The 27,697-nt window shown below is 40.5% G+C and overlaps 1 protein-coding gene across 3 annotated transcripts in view; it reads left to right on the top strand.

Moving 5' to 3' along the window:
• usp24 (ubiquitin specific peptidase 24) overlaps positions 1-27,697 on the top strand; it is a 213,772-nt gene that overhangs the window by 113,766 nt on the left and 72,309 nt on the right. For 2 of the 3 annotated variants that reach the window (XM_068036962.1, XM_068036965.1), the window contains 12 exons: positions 492-650; positions 1,223-1,308; positions 1,873-1,966; positions 3,974-4,132; positions 5,276-5,373; positions 10,270-10,365; positions 13,530-13,761; positions 14,823-14,985; positions 18,462-18,617; positions 19,526-19,596; positions 21,748-21,908; positions 26,776-26,837. In XM_068036962.1, coding sequence (XP_067893063.1) covers positions 492-650; positions 1,223-1,308; positions 1,873-1,966; positions 3,974-4,132; positions 5,276-5,373; positions 10,270-10,365; positions 13,530-13,761; positions 14,823-14,985; positions 18,462-18,617; positions 19,526-19,596; positions 21,748-21,908; positions 26,776-26,837 — 1,537 coding nt within the window. The remainder of the gene's footprint in view (positions 1-491; positions 651-1,222; positions 1,309-1,872; positions 1,967-3,973; positions 4,133-5,275; positions 5,374-10,269; positions 10,366-13,529; positions 13,762-14,822; positions 14,986-18,461; positions 18,618-19,525; positions 19,597-21,747; positions 21,909-26,775; positions 26,838-27,697) is intronic. The other variant, XM_068036963.1, reaches the window with a different exon arrangement.

The following is a 27,697-nucleotide window of genomic DNA, read 5'->3' as shown; positions in this document are numbered from 1 at the left end:
AAGCTAAGGTAGATATCTTTTTTAACAATAAAGGAGTTAAGGGATACGATGAGAGCGCGGGTAAGTGGATCTGAGTCCACGAAAAGATCAGCCATGATCTTATTGAATGGCGGAGCAGGCTCGAGGGGCCGTCAGCCTACTCCTGCTCCTAGTTCTTATGATCTTAATTAGCACCCAAATGGTGCATTTTACATGTATGAATGGATTTGTGCCAATTTTAGTCAGTGCAGAGCTTCGTACCTTTGCCAGTCTTTGCACAACAGTCTGAAATGTCTGGGGACAAAAGGCAACTGTGCATCAGTGCTTTACTGCTGCAGTATTTTAATTTATATCTTCCATTTTTGGAATCAGTTTCTCCTTTCTATCCAGGTTCTTATTTATTACCAATTCCAAAGTGATAGCAAATATAAGCCAACCAACTTTAAACCTCATTGCCCCAGCTGTGCTGCTTATGTTCTGAAAATGAAAATGTGTTTTGTTTTTTCTCCTAGCTGACCATGAACAAAGATCAAAAGTTGCTGCACCAACTGGGGTTTTCAGATGAACAAGTATTGACGATAAAGACACCCGTAATGGGTACAGCATCAGGGAGCTCGATTGACTCATCTGCAAGCAGTGGTGTGTTCAACTCGGCTTATGCTATGGAGCAGGTTAGAGAAAGTTTTTATATAACTTTACAGATATTAATTGAAAAATGAAAAAGCTTAACTTCATCAAATTATTTGGAATTGAGAGAGTAATGGAGACAGGTGTGAAAGGTGTCATTTGAGACTGGAGTTGGTTTCCTCATGCTCATGAGGCAGTCTGAACCTTAGCCCTTCAATCAATTGAACTATCCTTGGTTCTCCACTGCAGTGTTTGCAGAGGTCTGCTGCTTTCCTGTATTCTTTGTAAATGGGATGGCATAACATTCAGCTGGCCATAGATGTAAGAAGCATATTGTTTAGCGCAAATTACAATTACAAGAATCCAGTCAAAAAGCAGGACTTTCTAAACGGGGACTTGTGCTGAACATTCTATAATAATTCTGTTTAAGCTATTAGTACTTTCTAGTGTTGTAATTCAGTGTAACTTTATATTTTCCTTTTGAATACTCATACAGTGCAGAGTTAAATTTAATTTTGCTTCTTCAAGTGGAATCTAAACTGTTAGAGATTGATGTGTATATTTGCTTTGGTCTCTGCTAGTGTGTTTCTGACTAGTTTCTTTACTTTTGCAACAGGAAAAGTCACTGCCTGGTGTAGTGATGGCACTGGTGTGTAATGTGTTTGATATGCTTTACCAACTTGCCAACCTTGAAGAACCAAGGTGAGATTCCATACGTTCAAATAGAATAGTTGCATATTTGGAATTATATAGTTTCAAAAGAAAAACACTGCCAGTCAGGTAGGCCCTGTAGAACTATTTAATATTTGGGCATTGACAATATTTTGCACATGGTTAGTATGAGAAACTCCAAAGGTATTTGCTGTTATCTGCTGAAAGAGCCACTTTGGGCATTTACATGACATTGGTAATTGAAAGCATAGACCTCAAACTTACTGCAACACATCTCGCATATGAGAAAAGCTCAAACGTTGCGGGAACCCTGGAACGCAAACCTATTCTACTTTGAGTTGTAGTTGAAATTCAATTCCTTGAAATTGTTAGGGTGCAAAACAAAAATTCTATTTCTGTAAAATGCAAGTTCCAAATGTTTTGCACTTGTTTGACATTTTGTTTCATTTTAAATATCAGTAAAGTAAAAAAGACTATATTTGTGCAGACTGCAGGCAAAAGAACTCTGCCATCTTAAAATTGTTGCATTCCAATGCTACCTCAAACTTTTATTTTATTATAGAAAATCTGTTTATTTATCTGTGCATCTTTCAGGATAACTATACGTGTTAGAAAGTTGCTGCTGTTGGTTCCTACTGACCCAGCCATTCAGGAGGCACTGGACACGCTTGATGCTTTAGGCAGAAAAGTAAGTAGCTGCATTCTTTTATATTTTCCCCAATGTTGTTAAAAATCATTTCTGGATGATGCACAGCAGCAGTCTTTTGTCTTATGGTGTGGGAAAACGGGATCACACAAACTTTATTTACAGCCTTGAACTTTTAACAAGGTAGTTCCATCTGTTAACGTTTTGTGAGAATCCTGATCTTGTTACAATTGATACAGGTAAGACAAAAGCTTTTCTGTCTGAATCAACCAAATCTCTCAGAACCACTAGCTGACAATATTGTCAGTGGACCTGTGTGCACAGAACATGAATACTAGCCATAGTATAACAGAGCAAGAAACTATAAAATGCTTATCTGCTTCAAAATAACATGCATGACCTCCCTTTTCAGCCATAAACTCTGTGGTAACGTGACCACAATAGCCCAAGAAAGAATCTTCCATCTTCTGACTAGCTCCAGTTCAAACAACTGTCATTCCCAAAACAAACTAGGATGAAGTTCTACCAGCAAAAAAGTCACCTTGATATTGTTGCTTATGGGGGGATGCAAGTCTTCAGATCAGCCCCAACTTTCATATTAACAATTGCATGGAAAAAAATGTTTGTGAGCATAGTACAACTTTTGATGTTTAAAGCACTTAAATACAACCCTTTTCTGAAACAAGTTACCTTATTTGATAAACATAAGTCATCCAAAAAATCTCTTTACAAAAAGTATATGTCCATGACAGGAATTACCATTTACTTACAAACATTGGCTGTTTCTGTCCTGATCAAATATTTAGAAGATATCCACTCCCCTGTGGTTGGATGACCATGAAACATTGTCCTTGTCTAACCTTTAGCTTTGCTTATTTCAGGGCCAGTATCCTTAAACGTTTGATCTGGCGTTAAATTACTGTGTGACTTTGATTGCTTTGTTCGGAACATAGGAAATAGAAGCTGGAGTAGGCCATTGTGGAATTTGGAGAAGAAAGATGTATTCTCATATTTTGTGACTTTTTACATGCTTCATCTGAGATTTCATAAGTCCATAGGCATTATTGGCACAGCAGGAGGCCATTCAGCCCATCGAGTCCATGTTCACATTTTGTTTTTCATAGATGAGTTGCAGGAGTGAGTATAAGTGACTCTTAAGGATCTGTAAAACCTTTTTTTCAAATTTGTTATTGAACTTGATAGTTTTTGGGACCCCTAATTAAACCTTTTATTTTTGAAAGTGGAAAAATTTAAAAATATGATGCTCAGAAACAAGCACCGTCACCAACCATGGCCACAACACTTGGAGAATGAGAGTAGTTCCACGTTGTATCTCGGCGTCAAGCATATCCTGTTGCTCCAAACTTGTACTTGACTTGCATTAAAGCAAGTGAAATATAGTTACTCTTGAAATGCAGGAAGCACAGCAGCCAGTAGGTGCACAGCAAACTTCCACAAACAGCAATGTGATAATAGCAAGGTAATCTGTTTTTGTGATGTTGATTGAGGGATAAATATTGGCCAGGACACTGTTTTTCTTCGAAATAGTGCCATGGGATCTTTTATCCACCCAAGCAAGCAGATGAGGCCTCAATTTAACGTCTCATCCAAACGTCAGCACCTCTGACAGTGCAGTGTTCCCCCAGTACTGCACTGGAGAGTCAGCCTTGATTTTTGTGCTCAAGCCCTGGAGTGGGACTTGAACGCAGAACCTTGTGACTCAGAGGCGAGAGTGCTATCAACTGAGCCATAGCTGATATTGATTTGTTCTATCAACTCTGGTATCTCTTACCGTTTTCTTCAAAAGAATACTAAGTGAGAAACTAGTCTTGGGCCTTGTATGCAGCTGGGGCTGGGAAGAACACATGCCTGCCCCAGAGGTGCCATTTTCTTGAGATTCTATTGCAGAATTTTTTTTTGTTGCCTGCATGGCATATTATTCATTATGTGGGCACTGAAATATATTTGGATAATGAGAAGGGCGTGCAGGCGATCAACTGTTTGTGTACAAAATAGCAGGTTTAAACTGAGGATTATTTTTATCTTTAGCAGAAAACATTACTGACTGATTCAAGTCACCAAACATCCAAATCACCTTCACTTTCTTCGAAGCAACAGCATCAGCCCAGTGCAAACACTATTCTGGAGAGTCTGTTCAGATCATCAGCACCAGGGATGTCCACCTTCAGAGTACTGTATAATCTAGAGGTATGAACTAGTAAAATAGTAAACTTTTGGATTTCTTGTAATAGATCAGATCATCATCTTGATTTTTCTGTGAAGACTTTATCATGCCATCATATTGACCCATTAGAGCTTCACAGTAAACGGAGGTATCAAGTGGAGATCATTTCCATCATAACTGACGTTTGTAGTTTGGCAGATTTATAGCATCTACCCATTCTACCTCTGGTTCCAGACTGTTCCCAGAAACTTGAAAAGGCATTCACTGTATCCCCATCAGCCATGTTAAAAGGATAGATTTCTTTTTGACAGATTGATTTTCTCAAAAATGTATTTGGTAGCAACTTTCCAAAATATATGTGCTCATTTTAAGCAAAAATAACGGAGAAAGTTTAAATTGTAATGTTGGGTCAGAGGAACATAGGACTTAGGAGCAGAAGTAGGCCATTCGACCCTTCAAGCCTGTTCTGCCATTCAATAGATCATGGCTGACCTGGTTGTAGTCTCAACTCCACTTTCCTATCTGCCCTCCATAACCCTTGACTCCCTTGTCTACTAAAAATCTGTCTAACTCAGCCTTGAATAAATTCAGACCCAGCTTCCACTGCTGTCACAGACTAACGACTCTCATATTAATCTATGTAGGATGTTTCTCTGGGGTGTCTTTCAGTTCCATCTTACAAATAAGATCATTCATAAACTCCAAGCAGAGAATATAATCCTTGTGACTCTATTGGATGAGGAACAATAGGATCCTAGATCTGTTGGAACTAAGCATTAATTCATCTGTGCATATCTCAGAGGCACAATCTTCTGACTAACATTGTCAGCTCGAAGTAATGCAATGTTCCTCAAGTCTTCCATATTCAGCTGACTTGAAGCATCAAGTTAATTGTGCATCTGTTTCTTTCAATTTTGGATACTTTTGGATAATGAAAAACACCTACTACAAAAGCAATGCAATACTAAGTGGAAATAGTTTGTCCATTGGTTCTTGGCTAACAACTACAGCACTCAAGAATGGGAAACTGCCACTTCCTTTACTAATTTCTAGTCTTTATTCACTCCACCCATTGAAAATGTATGTTCCCATTGTAACCTATTGCCTGTTGTTGGGGAAGGTCAATTTGATTACTGTTAATTTGGACTTTTATGCTGTCCCTGCAGGTTCTGAGTTCCAAACTGATGCCTACATCAGATGATGAGATGGCAAGAAACTGTGCTAAATCTTTCTGTGAAAATTTCCTCAAAGCAGGAGGTTTAAGGTGTGTATGTGTACATGTATTATTTTGTCCCAGCTTTTTCCCATTCTCTCATTCCATCTGCCATACAATTTTTCTTTATTCATTCATGGGTGTGCGCGTCGCTGGCTAGGCCAGCACTTATTGCCTGTCCCTAATTGCCCTTGAGAAGGTGGTGGTGAGCTGCCTTTTTAAACCACTGCAGTCCATGTGGGGTAGGTAAATCCACAGTGCTGTTAGGAAGGGAGTTCCAGGAGCAGAAAACAAAACTTCACCCAATTTGTTTTTAGTTTACTTCTCCATTTGTTAATGGTTATATTTGTCACGAACAAAGACTTTAAATTTCAGTAGTGGACTACATTTAATAACGTAGGTAAGAAGGACTGCCTAACTTAATATTTCAGTGCTAATGTAATGAAATTGTCTGCAGCAAATTTGCTTTTCAGTAGAATCTATCTTGGAGTTTGAAACCAGAATCAGTAAAGTCTTATGAGTGCTTCTATATTTCTAAATTTTTTTTTGAGGGCTCGTATTTTAGAGCTGGACATTGGTTTATTTTGGGAAAACTGAAAAGACTGCATGGTTGGGTTTTTACCAGGGTAACTGTGAGGTCTGGCTTTGGGGAACAAAGTTACTGGAAGGCACCTGTTTTCAAATAATTATCCAGCAGGGGTTGTTTTTGACTTGGAGAAGATGTTTACAGAGAAGTGACGGGTCAAGATTTATAGAGATCAGGAGGCTCATCTCTTGTGACATTGTTTATGGTTTTGCTTTGGACAGTGGGTTGGGATATGGACAATGGTTTGAAAAGACAGTTGGAGAAAACTTGCCAAGAAGAACAAACCACCCCAACTCTGTCTGTTCCAGCAGTTTGAAAAAGCCTGCTAGTTCTTCATCTCTCAAGAAGCTGAGAAGTAAGTGTAAGAAGCAGGCTGAAACTGTTGCCGCATTTCTGCTGTAAGACCTGTCTGAAACCTTTGTTGCTGCGTTTCCTGGAAAGCCTATCCAAACTGATCTTCAACGTCGCCTGAAAAGAACTGTTCTAGGAAGATCCCAGTGACAGTCGTCTGTATGCATTTGGGACGCCAAGCCAAAACAAAGGACATCTTTCCATATCTTCTCTCTTGAAGAATTAGCAAGAATTTAACCCAAGTGTATTTTTGTCTTTTTTTTGTACGAGAGCTCTAAAACACACATCCTTTTATCTTTCTAGTTAACCAGTGTGCCTGTGTGAGAGAGTGTGAGGGGCTAAGGTAAAAAGGGAACTTTAATATTTCAATCTGTGTGTTTATGCTTTACTTCATTACTGGTTACAACTTGTTTTATAATAAACTGATAGTTTTGTTGTTTATTAAAGAAACCTGGTTGGTGTGTTTTATTCTGGGAAAAATAAAGATTGACCATATCGGTAAGTGGGAAAATTTAAAAATATGTTGTGACCTGTGGAGAAGTGGAACTAGAATAAACAGTGCAAGCTTCCCGCCTCGGTTAAAACAAAAGTTTTAGCATTTTGGAGGGCATACCCTACTTGAATAATCTGTTTTAAAACTTCAAATTTAGTTTTTATTGTGAAAACTCGAGATGATCTCTCAAACATTGGCAGGAATGCACTTTTGCAATTGTGCTAAATGCTAAACGGTCCTATTGCTCTTCTGACATGTCACCACAATAATATATATTTTCCTTCATTTGTTCTACCTCTATATAAATAGCCTGTTATCCAAAAATGCAAACATCAGAACTCCTCCTTTTCAATAAATTGTCACTCTAAATGGCAATTATAGTTAGTTCCTCCCTTAACCTGTGCATTTCCTCAAACACCGGCCTCGTTCATTCAGACATTCTTTCTGGCAATTTCCGTTTAGCAGTATTTCATACTCAGCACACCAAGAAGTTTATATTCGCCATGTTCTTTAATCATTGCAGTCATGTCGTTTTGCGGGTTTTTGTATGTTGGCAAGCTTTCAACTTCTCAAAGGTAATAGATCTCACTTAACATGGCTTTGCGACAATTCCAAAATCAAACTCATAATTTTATAGGTTATGGTTACATAGAAACATACATAGAAAATAGGAGCAGGAGTAGGCCATTTGTCTTTTCAAGCCTGCTCCACCATTCATAATGATCATGGCTGATCATCCAACTCAGGAACCTGTTCCCACTTTCTCCCCATACCCTTTGATCCCTTTAGACCCAAGAGCTATATCTAACTCCTTCTTGAAAACATACAATGTTTAGGCCTCAACTGCTTTCTGTGGTAGTGAATGCCACAGGCTCACCACTCTCTCGGTGAAGAAATTTCTCAACATCTCAGTCCTGAAAGGTTTACCCTGTATTCTTAGACTATGACTCCTGGTTCTGGACTCCCCCACCATCGGGAACATCCTTCCTGCATCTACCCTGTCAAGTCCTGTTAGAATTTTATAGGTTTCTATGAGATCCCCCTCACTCTTCTGAACTCCAGCGAATATAATCCTAACCGACTCAATCTCTCCTCATATGTCAGTCCCGTCATCCCAGGAATCAGTCTGATAAACCTTTGCTGCACTCCCTCTATAGCAAGAACATCCATCCTCTGATAAAGTGACCAAAACTGCACGCAATATTTCAGGTATGGCCTGACCAAGGCCCTGTATAATTGCAGCAAGACATCCCTGCTCCTGTACTTGAATCCTTTTGCTATGAAGGCCAACATACCATTTGCCTTTTTTACCGCCTGTTGCACCTGCATGCTTACCTTCAGCAACTGGTGTACGAGAACACCCAGGTCTCACTGCATATTCCCCTCTCTGTTTATAGCCATTCAGATAATCTGTCTTCCTGTTTTTGCTACCAAAGTGGATAACCTCACATTTATCCACATTATACTGCATCAGCCATGCATTAGCACACTCACTCAACTTGTCCAAATCACCCTGAAGCCTCTCTGCATCCTCCTCACAACCCGCCCTCCCACCCAGTTTTGTGTCATCTGCAAATTTGGAGATATTACATTTAATTCCCATCTAAATCATTAATATATATTGTGAATAGCTGGGGTCCTAGCACCGATCCCTGCGGTACCTCGCTAGTCACTGCCTGCCATTCGGAAAAAGACCCATTCATCCCTACTCTTTGGTTCCTGTCTGACAACCAATTTTCTATCCATCGCATACACTACCCCCAATCCCATGCGCTTTAATTTTACATGCTAATCTCTTATGTGGGACTTTGTCAAAAGCCTTCTGAAAGTCCAAATAAACCACATCCACTGGCTGTCCCTCATCAACCCTACTAGTTACATCCTTGAAGAATTCTAGTAGATTTGTCAAGCATGATTTCCATTTTGTAAATCCATGTTGACTTTGCCTGATTCTATCACTGTTCTGTAAGTGCTCTGCTATAAAATCTTTGATAATGGACTCGAGAATTTTCCCCACTACCGACGTCAGACTGACTGGTCTGTAATTCCCTGCTTTCTCTCTACCTCCCTCCAATCTGTAGGAACTGTTCCATAGTCTATAGAATCTTGGAAGATGACCATCAATGCATCCACTATTTCTAGGGCCACTTCCTTAAGTACTCTGGGATGCATACCATCAGGCCCTGGGGATTTATCAGACTTCAATCCCATCAATTTCCCCAACACCATTTCTCTTACTAATACTGATTTTCTTCAGTTGTTTTCTTTCATTGATTTGGGCATGTGTCACTGACTTCAAACTGGAAAAAGCTGCTTCTAACTGGTTTGGAGTTCCATTAGTTCCCTGCTGAACAATTTTACGCTTAACTTTACCAATTGTATCACATTGCACTGTCAGATAAGAAATGAGCTAGAAACTATACAGCCATCCCAAAAGCTCAGCACTGCACGTTGCTTTCAAATAATTGATTTTAAAGATGTTTTTTCATTTTTGGGCTCGTGAGATGATTTAAAAACTATTTCAGCTTAGTCTTCATGACTGACAAAATAGGAAGATTTTTGTAATTAATTTTATGTATTTCTGAAATAGCTGAAGTTAAAATGAAGTTTGCCTTTCATGAATAGAAACAGACAATTTAGCCCATCAAGTCTGCACTCATTTGCCAAAAGAACTCAACTCGGTTGAAACATTAACAGGTCATCAGAAACCAGACGAGGAGCATCTGCTCATCAACGTTCTATTCAATAGTTCACAACGTCAATCATGGATAATTAATGGGACTTACTTAAGAGGTTGTTGGAGATTGCAAACTTGGCGAGTATTGCCAATTAATTGACACTGCAAGAAATACATTCTAAAAGGGATAGTTATACATTTTTTAGACTTTTACTATTTTTAGTATTTAAAATTTTTTGTATTATGTTGTATTATTCAGTATATTGTTGAGCAATTTTCTGTATTTAGCATGTTAACTTAATTTAACTTGTAAGTAAATTTGATCATGCAACTTTAGGCTATATAACTATAGTTTGCTATATCCTGTCAGTTTAGTGTTTGTTGCCTTTTGCGAAACATGAGAACATGATAGGCATCCACTGTGATCACAAGGGTACTATGTAATGCCACTGGTTAATCATATGAATGATGCACATAGCATGCATGCGGGTGCAGGTTTTAGGATCATAGGAGACTTTGTTTACTTTTGGGAAGCATCCTTTTCAACGTAAAACCAAAAGTGTTGTGGCAAGGTGAAGCTAGAACATAATGACACAGCTGAATTCTCTCAGATTTCTCTTTTGTAATTCTGACTATTTTCTGAATTAATGCAAACTTCAATATAAAGCATGTAGGTTGCAGTTACTCCAGAGGAGAAAGCTTGTACAAAATAGTGCTGGTAAGTATAGTTGTAAGAATCTTGATGCTTTTCTTGGTAATTATCTCGCAAAGGAAATACAGTTGATATTGCACTGATGTGATTTATAAAAAGCATGCACCTTTTCACTTTTTATATTCCAGTTTGGTGGTGAATGTTATGCAGAGAGATTCCATTCCATCTGAGGTGGATTATGAGACGAGGCAGGGAGTTTATTCAATCTGCCTACAGCTTGCAAGGTGAGAGCCAATGTACATGGTATAACTCAACAGTAAAACCATCATCTGCGTAGTGAGGTAAGCTCTCCCAATGGCTGCTATGGAAGTGAGTAGCAACATCAGCCAAGAATAAAATCAGCTCAAATATGGTGCTCCCCACAGTCACATAAGGTAACACACTTTTTGTCCTGGCTCATGCACAAAGTATGGCCACTTAAACGAGATATCAGAGACTGGAGCCCAGAACCATATTCCAGTGAGGGGTCAAAAGCTTCAAGAGAAGAAGAGAGGAAGGCATTATCTATTCTGTGAGTTGCAATGGAAATCAAGTTATTCTGGCACTTCAAAGCAGCAGCATTTGGACACCAGCACTTAAAGACATATCCATATTGCCAATATTTGAATGGCTGCCACCTGTACTGTAAATGACTATTATCATATTACTGTAATCACAATTCATTGCATTGAGTTAAGGAATTTTGTAACATTTTAATAATTATGTAATAGAGTATAATCTGCTTTTGCAGTATTGCAAATGTAATCAAAACAGTAGACTATCATGAGCCATTTTTTTTCTTGAGGTCATTTGATTTGACAAAGGTATGGTAGTGTAATGGTTATCGTTACTGGATGAATAATCCAGAGAAAGTGAGATCAAATTCCATGTCCGTTTGCTAATTTAAATTTAGTTTCCAAAAAAAAATCTTGAAATAAAAGCTGGTATCATTGAAAGTGACCATGAAGCAGTTAGATTGTCATAAAGAACTCAACTTGTTCAGTCATGTTCTTCAGGGAAAGAAACTTGCCATCCATACCCTGACTGGCCTATATGTGACTCCAGTCCCATGCCAATGTGGTTGACTCTTAACTGTCCAGGGAAGAGGCTGAGCAAGCTATTTACTTGTATCAAGACTCACCATCTTCCCTGGGTAGCTAAGGACAGGCAATAAATGTTGCGCTTGCCAGGAATGCCATTTCCTGAGAATGAATCTTTTGTTAAAATTGACTCTCAATCTGGTAACTATATAATAAATATGAGGCTGTACTTCAAACTTTTGAAACAATTAAAGTAATTCTGGAAATAAGTGCTTTTAACACTCCAAAGGACATTGCACCAGCCAGTTTGGTGATTGTATCGATGTTGGTAATCACTTCATGCAGTAATTAAAATGACATTGTAAACTAAATTCCAGTGGGTTTTCCAATTCTTCAGCAATCTGACCAGTAATGAGGTAAATTCTTGTCTAATCCTTTTTATGTCATTACTGAAAATAGCTGTTGTCCTGTTACAGCACTTTACCATAAATAATTGTTCAAAATTCACAATCACTGCAGTCTGCTGATGTAGGATTTTTATATGTCAGCCTGATGTGTGTGACAGGTTGTGGATTCTCAACGTCAGTTTCCTAATTGGATCATGGAAATTTGGAACTTGGCTCCCCAAAAGGGGAAGAATGCTGAGTCAACTCAAATTCAAAATTGCAATAGATGTTTTTAGGTATGGACATCAAGGGATAGGAACAAAGTAAATGGTACAGAATATCCACGATTAATAGAATGGCGGAACAGAGTCAAGGGGCTAAATGGCCTAATTCTGTTCCTACATGGCAAAATTGCACATTTCAGCTGAGTTATCAAGGGAAAACTCCAGGCTGGGTTGAGGGGGTCTCCAGCAAGGATGGATAAAATTCAGATGGTACAATAGCATGGTTGCCCTTAAAGTTCAGGAAATAGCCATTTAAAAAGTTTGGGCAAGCTTGAAACATAGAAAATAAGAGCAGGATCAGGCCATTCGGCCCTTCGGGCCTGCTCCGCCATTCAAAAAAGATCATGGCTGATCATCTAATTCAGTACCCTGTTCCCGCTTTCTCCCCATAGCCCTTGATCCCTTTGGCATTAAGAAATATATCTATCTCCTTCTTGAATATATTTCATGACTTGGCCTCCACTGCCTTCTGTGGTGGAGAATTCCACAGGTTCACCACCCACTGAGTGAAGAAATTTCTCCTCAACTCGGTTCTAAATGGCATACCCCATATCCTGAGACTGTGATCTCCTGGTTCTGGACTCCCCAGCTATCGGGAACATCCTCCCTGCATCTAGCCTGTCTAGTCCTGTTAGAATTTTATAGGTTTCTATAAGATCCCTTCTCATTCTTCTAAACTCTAGTGAATATAGGCCGAGTCGACCCAATCTCTCCTCGTACGTCAATCCTGCCATCCCATGTCAGCCTAGTAAATCTTCTTTGCACTCTCTCCATGGCAAGAACATCCTTCCTCAGATAAAGAGACCAAAACTGCGCACAATACTCCAGATGTGGTCTCAACAAGGCCCTGTATAACTGCAGTAAGACATCCTTGCTCCTGTACTCTCCTGTTGCAATGAAGGCCAACATAACATTCGCCTTCCTAACTGCTTGCTGCACCTGAATGCTTGCTTTCAGCGACTGGTGTACAAAGACACCAGGTCTCGTTGCACCTCCCCCTTTCCCAATCTATCACCATTCAGTTAATCTGCCATGCATTTGCCCACTCACCCAACTTGTCCAAATCACATTGGAGCCTCTTTGCATCCTCCTCACACCTTACGTTCCCCCCCCAGTTTGTGTCGTCTGCAAACTTGAAAATGTTACATTTCGTTCCCTCGCCTAAGTCATTAATATATATTGTGAATAGCTGGGGCACTGATCCCTACGGTACCCACTAGTCACTGCCTGCCACCTGGAAAAAGACCCGTTTATTCCTACTCTCTATTTCCTGTCTGTCAACCAATTCTCAGTCCATACCAGTATATTACCCCCAATTCTATGTGCTTTAATTTTGCACACTAACCTCTTATGTGGGACCTTATCAAAAGCCTTCTGAAAATCCAAATGCACCACATCCACTAGTTCTCCCTTGTCTATTCTACTCATGAGGGCATATGTTGGGAAGACCTCAATTGATGCATTTTGTTAGGGTGCAAAGGAATGTGGTAGAAAGCATGCACTGATTTACTCCGAAGAAAATTTAAACCTGCTTTCATTACTTTCTGGACCGTAGCTGTAAAATGATTACATTCTCAATTTGTTGAGCTTGATTTCTTCCCATTTACCCCCTTCAGAAAAAGATCGAAATTGTATGTGTTAATATTAGAATCTTGGGACACTCCGTAACTATTTTTATACCAAGTGTCTCCTTCATCAGGTTTCTGTTAGTTGGGCAAACCATGCCTTCTACTTTAGATGATGATTTCCTGAAGGATGGAATGGAAGCATTGTCCTCCCGCCCATTTCGCAATGTCAGTCGGCAGAGCAGTCGGCAATTATCAATGTGTGGCAGCCAAGAAAAATCAACGATGAGACAGATGAGCGTGACATCAGATCGGTCATCTATCAGAATTGAGGAGATTATACCTGCTGCCAGAGTGGCAATACAGGTGAGTAAAGCCAGTAATGTTTACTTCTAATTATGCAGTTTGTGTAACACTGGCATTTGTGAATTAATGTCCAGATGTCTTGAAAGTGTGATCTGTTTTAATGGGAAAGTGGTAATATAAGCAAGTCTTATTTGCTTTCTGTTGTCCGACTGCAACCTGAGAAACTGCTCACCCACACAACAAAATGAAAAAGGCCATTGTTTACCACCATTTGCACTGCAAGGGTGTTGTGCACATGGGCTACCTGTCAGGTCCTGGCATTCAGAATTCAAATTGGTGGAAGGGATATTGGGGCCAGACCTGGAATTGGGGATCCGTGCAAATAGTGAGGCCCTACAGACGAAATTGGAAGTCAGTACATTGTCCATCTCTGATTGAAAGGACCTGGAGTTTCATATTCCCACCCCTGGACTGGTGCATCTCTTCAGAGCTTTGGGTCCCCCTTCTAGTATTTTGGGAGGGTGATGCAAAACATCTGACCAGCAACAAAGGAGGCATGGCAGGAGTGAGCGGAAGTGTCTATCTGCCTCACTGCTGTTGTAACCGATGAGTAGAAAGCCCAGGCCATCATGTCTACTCAACAAATTAATTCAGTGTTTTATCGCAATAGAAAATTTGGGATTACGTCATTATATTTTTTCCCCTCAGCAATTGACAGAAGTTTGAACACGAGATTATTTAAGTAACATTCTTAAAAATTCTTGAGCTGCGCAGTTGGGTTTCGGCATACTGTTTTCTTCAAATATCCCTGAAGTTGTTTTTAAGAAATTAATATCTGCCCACGTGTGAACACAAAGGGAGAGCAAGTAATGAATTATGACAACCTTGTTACATGGCACAACTAAAGGGATAGCTCTATTTGTTGTTTTAGCAACTCCATTGAAGAATAAAATGTTAGTTATTTGAACAAATTGTTACTGGAATCATGTAACAGCGATACTTGTGTTTCCACCTGACTTCACTTGCTCACCCTCAGACGTATAGCATGCCAGTTATTTATCCAGCAAGTGCATGACTTGAATATTTTGCTTACTGTGAACATGTGTAATGTTGCATTGCAGACCATGGATATGAATGATTTCACCTCAACAGTGGCCTGCTTCATGAGGTTGACATGGGCAGCAGCAGCTGGACGTCTTGACTTGGTGGGGAGCTGCCAGCCAATTAGAGAGAGCACCAATTCTTTGTTTTCTGTTGGTATCCGAAATAGGCTGAGCAGTTCAGGTGAGGAAATCTTGCGTGCCCTTGAAGCTTTTCCCAGCTTAAGTAATCTTTCTTTGTCTGCTTCCATTTGAAAATTGGAGCCCCAGTATCAATTTTTTTCTTCAAATTAGATACCAAGATAAGTAGTATAAAAATAGATATTTGCCTTGATAGATGGTTTATGGAAAATCTGCTGTCTGAGATGTGCCTCCCAAACTTTGCCATGAATAGTAAAATGATATTTCACAGTTCTTTTCGATTCATTTTCTGTACTCTTATAATCTCCATGTTACAGTATCATTCTTGGTCATGAGGATCAGTAACAGATCTAATCTGATCTCTGCAATGTCACTCTTGTCGTCTGGGGTTATACTCCAGAATTTGTTTCTTCATTTATTCTGGGACCTATGTACATTCCACTCACCACTTTTCTGGTAAAGATAATAAGTGAGGAAATCACCATTTGTTGAATGACATTGTTTGAATGCATATCCTCCAACTCCATCATCTGTTATGTTGAAACTCAACCCTATAATTCTTGATTTGGAACAGTTGGTGAGATACAGTAAATTTGATGGTTTAGTCCACGGTTGTCCAACATATGGCCAGCAGGCCAGAATCCGACCAGTCAAAGGTTTCTATCCGGCCTGCCAATCCTGAGGAGGGGAGCATCGCCAGGCGGCAACTCTGTATTCACTACTGCAGTCGGTGGACACTGTAGTTTGTAGCGTTTGTCGGTTCCCATGGAGGCAGCGCTGCCTGAGCCATCACCTGACTCCGCCTCCCCAGCAGCAAAGTAACATCTTTAGCCCCTACGCCATTACTGTCAACAAACTGGCCGAGCTCCTAAGCAGTGAGACAAGGAGGGAAAGGGCTGGCGGCAGCAGCAGGTACAAGACACTGTCTTTTGGGTAATGAAGATTCAAACATTCTAATCAATCCAGAAGGGATTTATCTATTTAAAAAATATTTATGTCCTCCAATGAATGTGTCACAATCAATTATTATGATTGTAATGACACAACATATGGCCCTGTGGCTATATAGAACCTATAATCTTGAAAAGTAATGACATGCTTTATTTAAAACTTCTAATTTGTTCACAAATGCTCAGAGGTAGAATATTTGATATATTTGGGACAGAGATGAAGTATGATTTGAATCAAAATTTAAACCTAAATATATAGTGCTTTTAATAACATCAATTCGGGGCGGCACAGTGGTGCAGTGGTTAGCACTGCAGCCTCACAGCTCCAGGGACCTGGGTTTGATTCTGGGTACTGCCTGTGCGGAGTTTGCAAGTTCTCCCTGTGACCGCGTGGGTTTTCGCCGGGTGCTCTGGTTTCCTCCCACCGCCAAAGACTTGCAGGTGATAGGTAAATTGGCTGTTGTAAATTGCCCCTAGTGTAGGTAGGAGGTAGGGAATATGGGATTACTGTAGGGTTAGTATAAATGGGTGGTTGTTGGTCGGCACAGACTCGGGCCAAAGGGCCTGTTTCAGTGCTGTATCTCTAAACAAAAATAAAATAAAAAAAAAATAATCTAAATGCTTTCCCAAATAAAATATCATTCAAATATTAATTTTCATAAGTCATATTTTAAAATAATTCTTGAAATAAATGGGTATTTTTTTTACCGAATAATACTCATCATCTGCTGCTGCTTCTAAAGGTACAATCCCAATTTCCTGATTAGATCTAGACTTCAGATCAGGCGACCTATATCATCTATTCACGTGAGCACCTTCAACTGGATGCAATCTATAGGATTAATATTAATTATAAAAGAAAGGAACCACATTTTTTGTTTAATTATAGTAAGATAAATTTCTAATGTCTTTATCATTTCAAAATTTGCTCACCAGGCCCCTATGTAGGACAAAAATTGTAATGTGGCCCCTTACGTGTAATGGTTAGACATGTCTGGTTTAGTTGTTTTGACTTGACATTCATTGTTTTCATGAATATTTCATTAAGTACCTATTGTGGTATCTGGTAAGTGGCACAGAAGCAGGTTCCAAAGCTTGGGGGGCAGGTCCAGCAAGGATTTTTGGTAAAATATCCAATTTACTATTTCTTCTTTTCTTTTGGGCCTCCTTATCTCGAGAGACAATGGATACGCGCCTGGAGGTGGTCAGTGGTTTGTGAAGCAGCGCCTGGAGTGGCTATAAAGGCCAATTCTGGAGTGACAGGCTCTTCCACAGGTGCTGCAGAGAAATTTGTTTGTTGGGGCTGTTGCACAGTTGGCTCTCCCCTTGCGCCTCTCTTTTTTCCTGCCAACTACTAAGTTTCTTCGACTCGCCACAATTTAGCCCTGTCTTTATGGCTGCCCGCCAGCTCTGGCGAATGCTGGCAACTGACTCCCACGACTTGTGATCAATGTCACACGATTTCATGTCACGTTTGCAGACGTCTTTATAACGGAGACATGGACGGCCGGTGGGTCTGATACCAGTGGCGAGCTCGCTGTACAATGTGTCTTTGGGGATCCTGCCATCTTCCATGCGGCTCACATGGCCAAGCCATCTCAAGCGCCGCTGACTCAGTAGTGTGTATAAGCTGGGGGTGTTGGCCGCTTCAAGGACTTCTGTGTTGGAGATATAGTCCTGCCACCTGATGCCAAGTATTCTCCGAAGGCAGCGAAGATGGAATGAATTGAGACGTCGCTCTTGGCTGGCATACGTTGTCCAGGCCTCGCTGCCGTAGAGCAAGGTACTGAGGACACAGGCCTGATACACTCGGACTTTTGTGTTCCGTGTCAGTGCGCCATTTTCCCACACTCTCTTGGCCAGTCTGGACATAGCAGTGGAAGCCTTACCCATGCGCTTGTTGATTTCTGCATCTAGAGACAGGTTACTGGTGATAGTTGAGCCTAGGTAGGTGAACTCTTGAACCACTTCCAGAGCGTGGTCGCCAATATTGATGGATGGAGCATTTCTGACATCCTGCCCCATGATGTTCGTTTTCTTGAGGCTGATGGTTAGGCCAAATTCGTTGCAGGCAGACGCAAACCTGTCGATGAGACTCTGCAGGCATTCTTCAGTGTGAGATGTTAAAGCAGCATCGTCAGCAAAGAGGAGTTCTCTGATGAGGACTTTCCGTACTTTGGACTTCGCTCTTAGACGGGCAAGGTTGAACAACCTGCCCCCTGATCTTGTGTGGAGGAAAATTCCTTCTTCAGAGGATTTGAACGCATGTGAAAGCAGCAGGGAGAAGAAAATCCCAAAAAGTGTGGGTGCGAGAACACAGCCCTGTTTCACACCACTCAGGATAGGAAAGGGCTCTGATGAGGAGCCACCATGTTGAATTGTGCCTTTCATATTGTCATGGAATGAGGTGATGATACTTAGTAGCTTTGGTGGACATCCGATCTTTTCTAGTAATTTTCTAGTATTTTTGGTAAAATATCCAATTTACTATTAGATTAACCTAATACAAGATAGGAGAAAACTGCCCCCTCAAGTGGAATAACACTGCAACTGTTTTAACTTTTTACAGGCAGCACCTGCAGTACAGGAAGTGAAGGTGAATCAACCACACTACATGCGGGTATATGTGTGAAGCAGCACTCAGTCTCCACCAAAGATACCCTCATTGCTCGAGAGGCCTTATCACTTCTAGTCACATGTTTACAGCTACGGTGCCAGCAACTAGGTAACGTCTTTTCACAGATCAGTCTGTTAAATTTGAGAGTTGGATCTACTTTGAAGTGACATTTGTCTTCCATAGTACTCTGTATTAAGTAGCAATACAAAAGGTTATGTCTTATAAGACAAAGACTTGCAGTACAGGAAGTCTTCAAGTGTTTTGGATGTATCTATCAAAACATTTTCTATGTGGAAACTGTTTTAACCATCCAATGTAATTGAAGGGCTGCTTGGCAGATCTCTGCTTCTTGCAGAAAAGTTCAGGAAGGTGCCCTTTGGTGATGCCTCATATCAATACCTTTGTATTTGCTTTACTTTCAAATCAACAGTGTTAATTGGAAAAAAATCCATATTTTTATGGAACCTCTAACTAGACTTCATGATATGATCCAGAATTAGCTTTTACCAAATTTCTCTTAAGCACACCAGAATAAGCTGTGTTTTTAAAAGTTGATGAGGTATTATTGCAAGAGACACTTATGGATTTCTTTAAATGAAGCAGTTAAGGTTACCACGGATAGAAAAGTCTACAGGCAGAAAAAAGGTGGCAATAGTTAGCCACCTGGAATTTATTTTGATAACTGGCTTTTGAAAAGAGGAGCTGCACATTCAGTTGAGTAAATTCAATTTAAAAGTAACTGTCATTTCACTGTCTTCACATTTAAGGATGTGGTGGTACATATAGAGGATAGGTTAGGGGAATTGCATGAGCTAAGCTGCAGGTGAAATGTAAAACAAAGTTAGATAGAGAGTAGAGACCTGAAGGAAACCAGAAGCATTTTTAAAAAACAAAATAGCTGAAGTAGGAAATGCATGCGCTAATATCTGTGGTAAATGAGATGAATAGTTGATTGTTTTTCATGACAGCGATAGACTAGAAGATCCAGTAAACCATGGTTTTCTCTTTTGTTTTAGGTTCTTTTTATATTCTTCCTTGTGTGAGTGATTTCATCATTGACATTCTACTTGGATCCCCCAGTGCTGAGGTAAGACAAATAAAAGTTGACTAAAAAACCTCTTGGAGATCCAGCAAGTAGTACATTACTGGGATACTCTGAAGTGGAGTAAATCAGAGATCAAGCAGACGTTACAACTGGGATTAGTGAAGTTTCCATAGGAGAGGCTGGACTTGGTGTTGGTTGAGTTAGATTGTGATTCTCATTGTGAATTTGATCGTTTAGCAATGGCTGCACAATACGAATGAACAAGTCAAGTAAATATAGAAAAGAGCCCAATTGCCCTCACTAACTCTCCAGTTATTTGTGCTTTCCTGCAGTGTAGGTGTGAAAAGTGCAACAATATTGGAACAGTATTTTGAGTGGGTTCACCTGAAAGTGGTGTAGGTAGCTTTCGGATACAGGTTGGAATTAATGAAAGTAAACATGGGTTGTTTAAGAGTTAGAGACAGGAGGAATTATAACTGGGAATAAGGAAATGGCAGCAACATTAAACAAATATTTTGTCTGTTTTCACAGCAGAGGACGCATAGAACATACTGAAAATTGTGGGGAACCAAGGGTCTAATTAGAGTGAGGAACTTAATATTAGTAAAGAAAAAGTACTGGAAAAATTAATGGGACTGAAACTTGACAAATCCCTGGGGCCTGATGGCCTGCACTCCAAGGTTTTAAAAGAAGTAGATGCAGCGATAGTGGATGCATTTGTTTTGATCTTCCAGAATTCCCCAGTCCTTGAACAGTCCCTGTGGATTGGGAGGTAGCAAATTTAACCCAGCTGTTCGAGAGGAGAGAGAAAGAGAAAACGGGGAACCATAGGCGGTTAGTGTGCCATCAGTAGTAGGAAAATACTGGAATTTATTTATTAAGGATCTGGTAATGGGACACTTGGAACATCACTATGATTAAGCAGAGTCAGCACGGTTTTAGCAAATGGAAATTGTGTTTGACAAATCTATCAATTTATTGAAGGTGTAACTAGTAGGATAGATAGGGAAACCAGTGGATGTAGTATATTTAGATTTTCAGAAGACATTCAACAAGGTTGTTGCATAAGATTAATTCTCATGGGATTGAGAGTAATAATAGCATAGATTGAGGATTGGTTAACAGACAGAAAATGGAGAGTAGGAATAAACGGGACATTTTCAGGATGGCAGGATGTAACAAGAATCAATGCTTGTGCCTCAGCTATTTACAATTTGTATCAATGGTTTAGTTGAAGGGACCCTGCATAATATATCCAAGATTGCTGCTGATACAAAGCTAGATGAGAAGCAAGATATCAGGAGGATGCAAAGAGATATAGACCAGTTAAGCAATTGGACAAGAAGGTGGCAGATGGAGTATAATGTGGAGAAGTATGAAATTGTACACATTGGTAGGAAGAATGGAAAAGCAGAATATATTTTAAAAGGTGAGAGACTTGTAAGTGTTGGGATTGAGGGATTTGTCTGTCCTGTACACAAATCACTAAGTTAACATGCAGATATAACTCAACATTAGGGAGGCAATTAATGTTAGCCTTTATTGGAAGGGGGTTGCAGTATAAGAGTAAGCAAGTTTTGCTGCAATTATGTAGGACGTTGGTGAAACCACACCTGGAGTACTGTGTACAGTTTTGGTCGTAACCTAAGGAAAGATAGACCTGCATTGGAGAGATTTCAATGAAGATTCATTAGATTGATTCCTGGAATGAAAAGGCTGCCCTATAAGAAATTGAGTGGAATGGGCCTATATTCCCTGGAGTTTAATAGAATGAGAGGTGATCTCATTGAAATGTATAAAATTCTTATAGGGCTTGATAGGGTAGATGCTGAAAGGATGTTTTCCCTGGTTGGGGAGTCTTAAACGAGGGGTCATATTCTCAGAATAAGGGGTCAGCCATTTAGGACTGAGATGACAAGAAACTCCTTCACTCAGAGGGTTGCAAATCTTTGACATTCTGTACCCCAGAGGGCTGTCGATGCTCAGTCGATCAGTATATTCGAAACTAATAGATTTTTGGGCACTAGAGAATCGACGGATATGGGGATAGTGCAAGTTGAGTTGATGTAGAAGTTCAGCCATGATCTTATTGAATGGCAATGGTCGCTCGATGGACCGTACGGCCTACTCTTGCTCGTGCTTCTATATTCTTCTTCGTATTTTGAAGATGTCAGATGTTTCATATGCTTACAGATCAGAAGGGTTGCCTGGGATCAGTTGTACACACTGAGTCAAACGGATACCTCCACAAACCCAGAAATACAGAAACCTAATCAGTTCCTTCTGCATGTCATCCTGACGACACAGTTACCACTGTGGTCACCGACCAGCATCATGCGTGGAGTCAACCAAAGGTAGGTTCTCAACAGGTAACATGAAAATGGAAATCATAAAATAAAGGCCTGGTCTGATCAAAAGCCTTTTGAACAACTGGTTATTTTTGTAGCAGTACATGATCTCCTGTGGCATTACTTTAAATGTAATCTGGGGTTTGGAGCTTAGTTTTACTGGTTAGATGCTAACCTAGTCTGTTCATTGAAGACTGTTCGGGTATTGCTGATGGAGAAATTAATCTAAATAGGTGATGAAGCCATTAAGAGCTAATTACTGTAGAATATTTCTCTCGACTGGCAACTATTACCTCCATATCAGAACAAATGAAAACTACTAGGATTCTCTGTTCAACACTTTTCCATTGTGTGAGACACTCAAATGTATTATAAAAGTGTATATTCACTATTTTCTCAATGAAACCTATAACGTAGTTTTTCTTTTAAAGTTAGAACTCGGAGAATAGCACTAGGAAATTCTTTATTTTAGACGAGTTAGCAATGCTACAACAGAGCGCTAAGTCTTCTAGACCAAATCATTTTCATGATTTTCATGATTATCATGTATCTATGTAGTATACTTTAGATCAAAAACTAATGATTTTGAATCATTTGAGTAGTGCTGCATTGTTCTTGAATTCTTTTTGGGGTCGAGTAGACTTTTAATTGACTTGACTCATCAGTGTGGCTAACCAGACTTTAGTGATTGTCTAGTACAGTGAAAATTACAACATGCAGCTGTATTGTGTGGAATCTTGAAGTAGCATGCTATTCTTCAACAATCGTTTTGTTATTACCTAAAATTCAGACAATTTCTATTTTGTAGTGCCTTGGTAATGTATCTTTTAGATTGTTCCTTTGTGTAAATGGAGATTGTTAGAAACTATACATGTATTTATAAGTATAGAATTGCTGACTTACTAACTTTTGTTTTTACTTCAGATATGTGATTTTTCTCATCTGTCTCTTAGTCACTGAGGTACTTTTTCCTCTAAAAGGCATGGGTAGTCTTAATCTTTGAGATTTTGGTTCAAAGCTAAAGAATTTCATGGTTTGCTAATAATAATGCCGAAGGAACTCTTCAAACATTCAAGTAACCCAAGGCAAGAGATTTTAGGATTGAAAAACTAAACCATTACTGGGCGGGGGAAGTAAGAAACAAAAATTAGAAGACTACGTTAGAAAAGGCCAGATGGATTTTCTGCATGCCTGAAAAATGTCATGATTGATTATAATCAAAAAGGTTATAATAAATTATACACCAATAGACTTTAATTACATGCTTTCAAAGTCTACAGTTTGCATTATATTTGACATTTGGAATTGCAAAGTAATATCTTCATAATATAGTGTCCTCCTGCTAATTTTGTATATATTCCTAGAACTGTTCAATTCCTTTTCAACCTGCTAAGTATAGTATTTGGATAGTCTGCTTATAAGCTAACTTAAGCATAAGGGTTAGCTGCTTCTATGACATGACAGCCAATAGTTCTTTGCCACATCTGACTCTAGAACTGTCTCAATATTGTCCATTTGTTTGTCTGATTTTAAAAAAAAACAGAAAATGCTGGAGATACTCTGCAAGCCTGGCTTCATCTGTGGGGAGAGAAGCCGAGTTAACGTTTCAGGTCCATGACCTTTCATCAGAACTGGTTCTGATGGCCAGTTCTGATGAAAGGTCATAGACCTCAAACATTAACTCTGTTCCTCTCTCCACAGATGCTGCCAGACACGCCGACTATTTCCAGCATTTTCTGTTTCCATTTCAGATTCCCAGCATCCACCGTATTTTGCTCTTGTCTGTCTGACGTGTTGAGTTGGAGCTTCCTATAATCCGACATAGCAAAATTGAAGCTGTTCAGTTTGATTCTCAGCAGCTTCCGGCGCTGACTTATGAATCTTCCCAGCTGCACACTCAGGATGAGTCCTGTGGTGTTTTTTTTAATATATTCATGGGATGTGGGCATCACTGGCCAGGCCAGCATTTATTGCCCATCCCTAATTGCCCTTGAGAAGGTGGTGGTGAGCTGCCTTCTTGAACCGCTGCAGTCCATGTGGGGTAGGTATACCACAGTGCTATGAGGAAGGGAGTTCCAGGATTTTGACCCAGCGACAGTGAAGGAATGGCGATATAGTTCCAAATCAGGATGGTGTGTGACTTGGAGGGGAACTTGCAGGTGGTGGTGGTCCCATGTATTTGCTGCCCTTGTCCTTCTAGTTGGTAGAGGTCGCGGGCTTGGAAGGTGCTGTCTAAGGAGCCTTGGTGCATTGCTGCAGTGCATCTTGTAGATGGTACGCACTGCTGCCACTGTGCGTCGGTGTGGAGGGAGTGAATGTTTGTAGATGGGGTGCCAGTCAAGCAGGCTGCTATGTCCTGGATGGTGTCGAGCTTCTTGAATGTTGTTGGAGCTGCATCCATCCAGGCAAGTGGAGAGTATTCCATCACACTCCTGACTTGTGCCTTGTAGATTATGGACAGGCTTTGGGGAGTCAGGAGGTGAGTTACTCGCCTCAGGATTCCTAGCCTCTGACCTGCTCTTGTGGCCATGGTATTTATATGGCTACTCCAGTTCAGTTTCTGGTCAATGGTAGCCCCTTGGATGTTGATAGTGGGAGATTCAGCGATGGTAATGCCGTTGAATGTCAAGGGGAGATGGTTAGATTCTCTCTTGTTGGAGATGGTCATTGCCTGGCACTTGTGTGGCGCAAATGTTACTTGCCACTTATCAGCCCAAGCCTGGATATTGTCCAGGTCTTGCTGCATTTCTATACGGACTGCTTCAGTATCTGAGGAGTCACAAATGGTGTTGAACATTGTGCAATCATCAGCGAACATCCCCACTTCTGACCTTATGATTGAAGGAAGGTTGTTGATGAAGCAGCTGGCGATGGTTGGGCCAGGTCACTACCCTGAGGAACTCCTGCAGTGATGTCCTGGAGCTCAGATGATTGACCTCCAACAACCACAACCATCTTCCTTTGTGCTAGGTATGACTCCAGTTTTCCCCCTGATTCCCATTGACTTCAGTTTTGCTAGGGCTCCTTGATGCCATACTCGGTCAAATGCTGCCTTGATGTCAAGGGCAGTCACTCTCACCTCACCTCTTGAATTCAGCTCTTTTGTCCATGTTTGAACCAAGGCTGTAATGAGGTCAGGAGCTGAGTGGCCCTGGTGGAACCCAAACTGAGCATCAGCAGGTTATTGCTAAGCTGTGTCGCTTGATGGCACTGTTGATGACACCTTCCATCACTTTACTGATGATTGAGAGTAAGCTGATGGGGCGGTAATTGGCCGGGTTGGACTTGTACACAAAAAGCAGGACAGGACATACCTGGGCAATTTTCCACATTGCAGGGTAGATGCCAGTGTTGTAGCTTTACTGGAACAGCTTGGCTAGGGGCGCTGCAAATTCTGGAGCACAGGTCTTCAGTACTATTGCCGGAATATTGTCAGGGCCCATAGCTTTTGCAGTATCCAGTGCCTTCAGTCATTTCTTGATATCACGCGGAGTGAATCGAATTGGCTGAAGTCTGGCATCTGTGATGCTGGGGACTTCAGGAGAAGGCCGAGATGGATCATCAACTCGGCACTTCTGGCTGAAGATTGTTGCAAATGCTTCAGCCTTATCTTTCGTACTGATGTGCTGGACTCTCCCAAGATTGAGGATGGGGATATTTGTGGAGTCACCTCCAGTTAGTTGTTTAGTTGTCCACCACCATTCATGGCTGGATGTGGCAGGACTGCAGAGCTTCGATCTGATCCGTTGGTTATGGGATCGCTTGGCTCTGTCTATCACATGATGCTTACGCAGTTTGGCACGCAGATAGTCCTGTGTTGTCGCTTCACCAGGTTGACACCTCATTTTGAGGTCTGCCTGGTGCTGCTCCTGAAATGCCCTCCTGCACTCTTCATTGAAACAGGATTGGTCTCTTGGCTTGATGGTAATGGTAGAGTGGGGGATATGCCGGGCCATGAGGTTACAGATTGTGGATGAGTACAATGCTGCTGATGATGGCGCCACAGCGCCTCATGGATGCCCCAGTTTTGCATTGCTAGATCTGTTAGAAATCCGTCCCATTTAGCACGGTGATAGTGCCACACAACACGATGGACGGTATGCTCAATGTGAAGGCGGGACTTTGTCTCCACAAGGACTGTGCGGTGTTCACTCCTACCAATACAGTCATGGACAGAAGCATTTGCGGCAGACAGATTGGTGAGGATGAGGTCAAGTATGTTTTTCCCTCATGTTGGTTCCCCCACCAACTGCCGCAGACCCAGTGTGCACTCTCAACATTTCCTTCAAATTAAGCTGAGCTTGATAATCTACATCTACTTTGTTAAAACTGTCACCTTCCAATTGCAAAACATTCCCCACTTGCACCCCAATCTCACCCACACCTTCATCTCAAAAACTGTGGCCAAAATTCTCCCTCATATTACCCAGCTCCAGTGGATTCCTGTGTTCAAGCAAAATGCTGGCGAAATCTTTTTCGGATCCTGTATGGCCTTACTTTCCCTACTTATGGCCAGGCCCATATCCTCTATTCTTGATTACTATCCTATCTGCGTCACTATGTGAAGCTGAACTTTCAGATATTGCACTCCTGTCCCCTGGAAGACCTTGTTGCCTTGTTTCCTTGCCTTCAAAAGCATTTTGTAAATCAATCTCTTAGACATTTAAACCTATATCAATTTCTCTTTCCTTGCCACCATCAACCACCAGCACCTGCCCCCAACCACAATGCCTTTTCTTTCTGATTGATACCTGCTGCTTGCAAAATACCTTTTTTTTTTAAACCAAGATCATTATATGAATGTTACATTTCTGTTCAAGGTGACCATGTTTCATTTTACCCTATTTGCAACTTGTTCTTGTTTGTTTTGCAGACTTTTGTCCCAGTGTACTGAATATTTTGGCTTGAGGTGCCAGCTGCTGGATGATTTAACATGTGAGTATGATGGATCAATTTACAGGTTAAATGTAAGTTGACAGCATGTTCTTTCTTCAGATCATCTAGTCTGTATTAGACAAATCCTCAATTTACCCTGCAGAAATGACTGATTTTAAAATGGAACTTTTGGTAGATTCTAATTGTCGAATTCCATTTTATTTTATTTTTCGTCCAATTAAATTGAATTCCCTTGTATGACGTTTTTGCACATCAAGAACTTTGGCTGCATTGAGGGTCACAGCACAAAATAACTTTTCAATAGCAATAAGTGATGAACTAATCAAAGGTTAAAATGTGTGCTGGAATGTTAGATTATTTGTTACAGTGCAGGAACATAAACACAGTTGACGACTTTTAACCTCACTGATAAGGCAGTAATAAACTTAGTGCTACTAAATTCTTACATTGTAGTAAATTGTAAAGGTTTGCAGCATAAAAGGTGATCATTCGGGCTATCGCATCTAAGCTGGCACTTTTCTGAACCAATCCAAAGCTAATTCCACTGCACTGTCCTGTCCTCATAGTCCTGTATCTTCCTCTGCTTCAAATATTCCTACTGTTCCCGTAAAAAAAGGCATGTTTTTTACCTTAACTACTCCCTGTGGTAAAGGATTGCATGTTCTCTGCATAAGAAAATGTATCCTAACCCCTCTTCTCACTCTTCAGGTTGCCATTTTAAATTAATGAGCCCTTGTCCCTGACTCCTCATTCAGAGAAAATAGTCTTTCTCTATTCATCCACTCTTTATAACTTTAAACCTTCAATTTAATCAACTAGCATTCTCTTGTCCAGTGGAAATAATCCCAGTATCTTGGGTCTTTCTTCGAAACTACAGTTTCTTGTCCGATATACTTGTG

The sequence above is a fragment of the Heterodontus francisci genome, chromosome 8 (genome assembly GCF_036365525.1).
Source record: "Heterodontus francisci isolate sHetFra1 chromosome 8, sHetFra1.hap1, whole genome shotgun sequence".
Lineage (NCBI taxonomy): Eukaryota > Metazoa > Chordata > Chondrichthyes > Heterodontiformes > Heterodontidae > Heterodontus > Heterodontus francisci.
The sequence above is the reverse complement of the archived record's forward strand: the minus strand, read 5'-3'. Positions and strand labels throughout refer to the sequence as shown.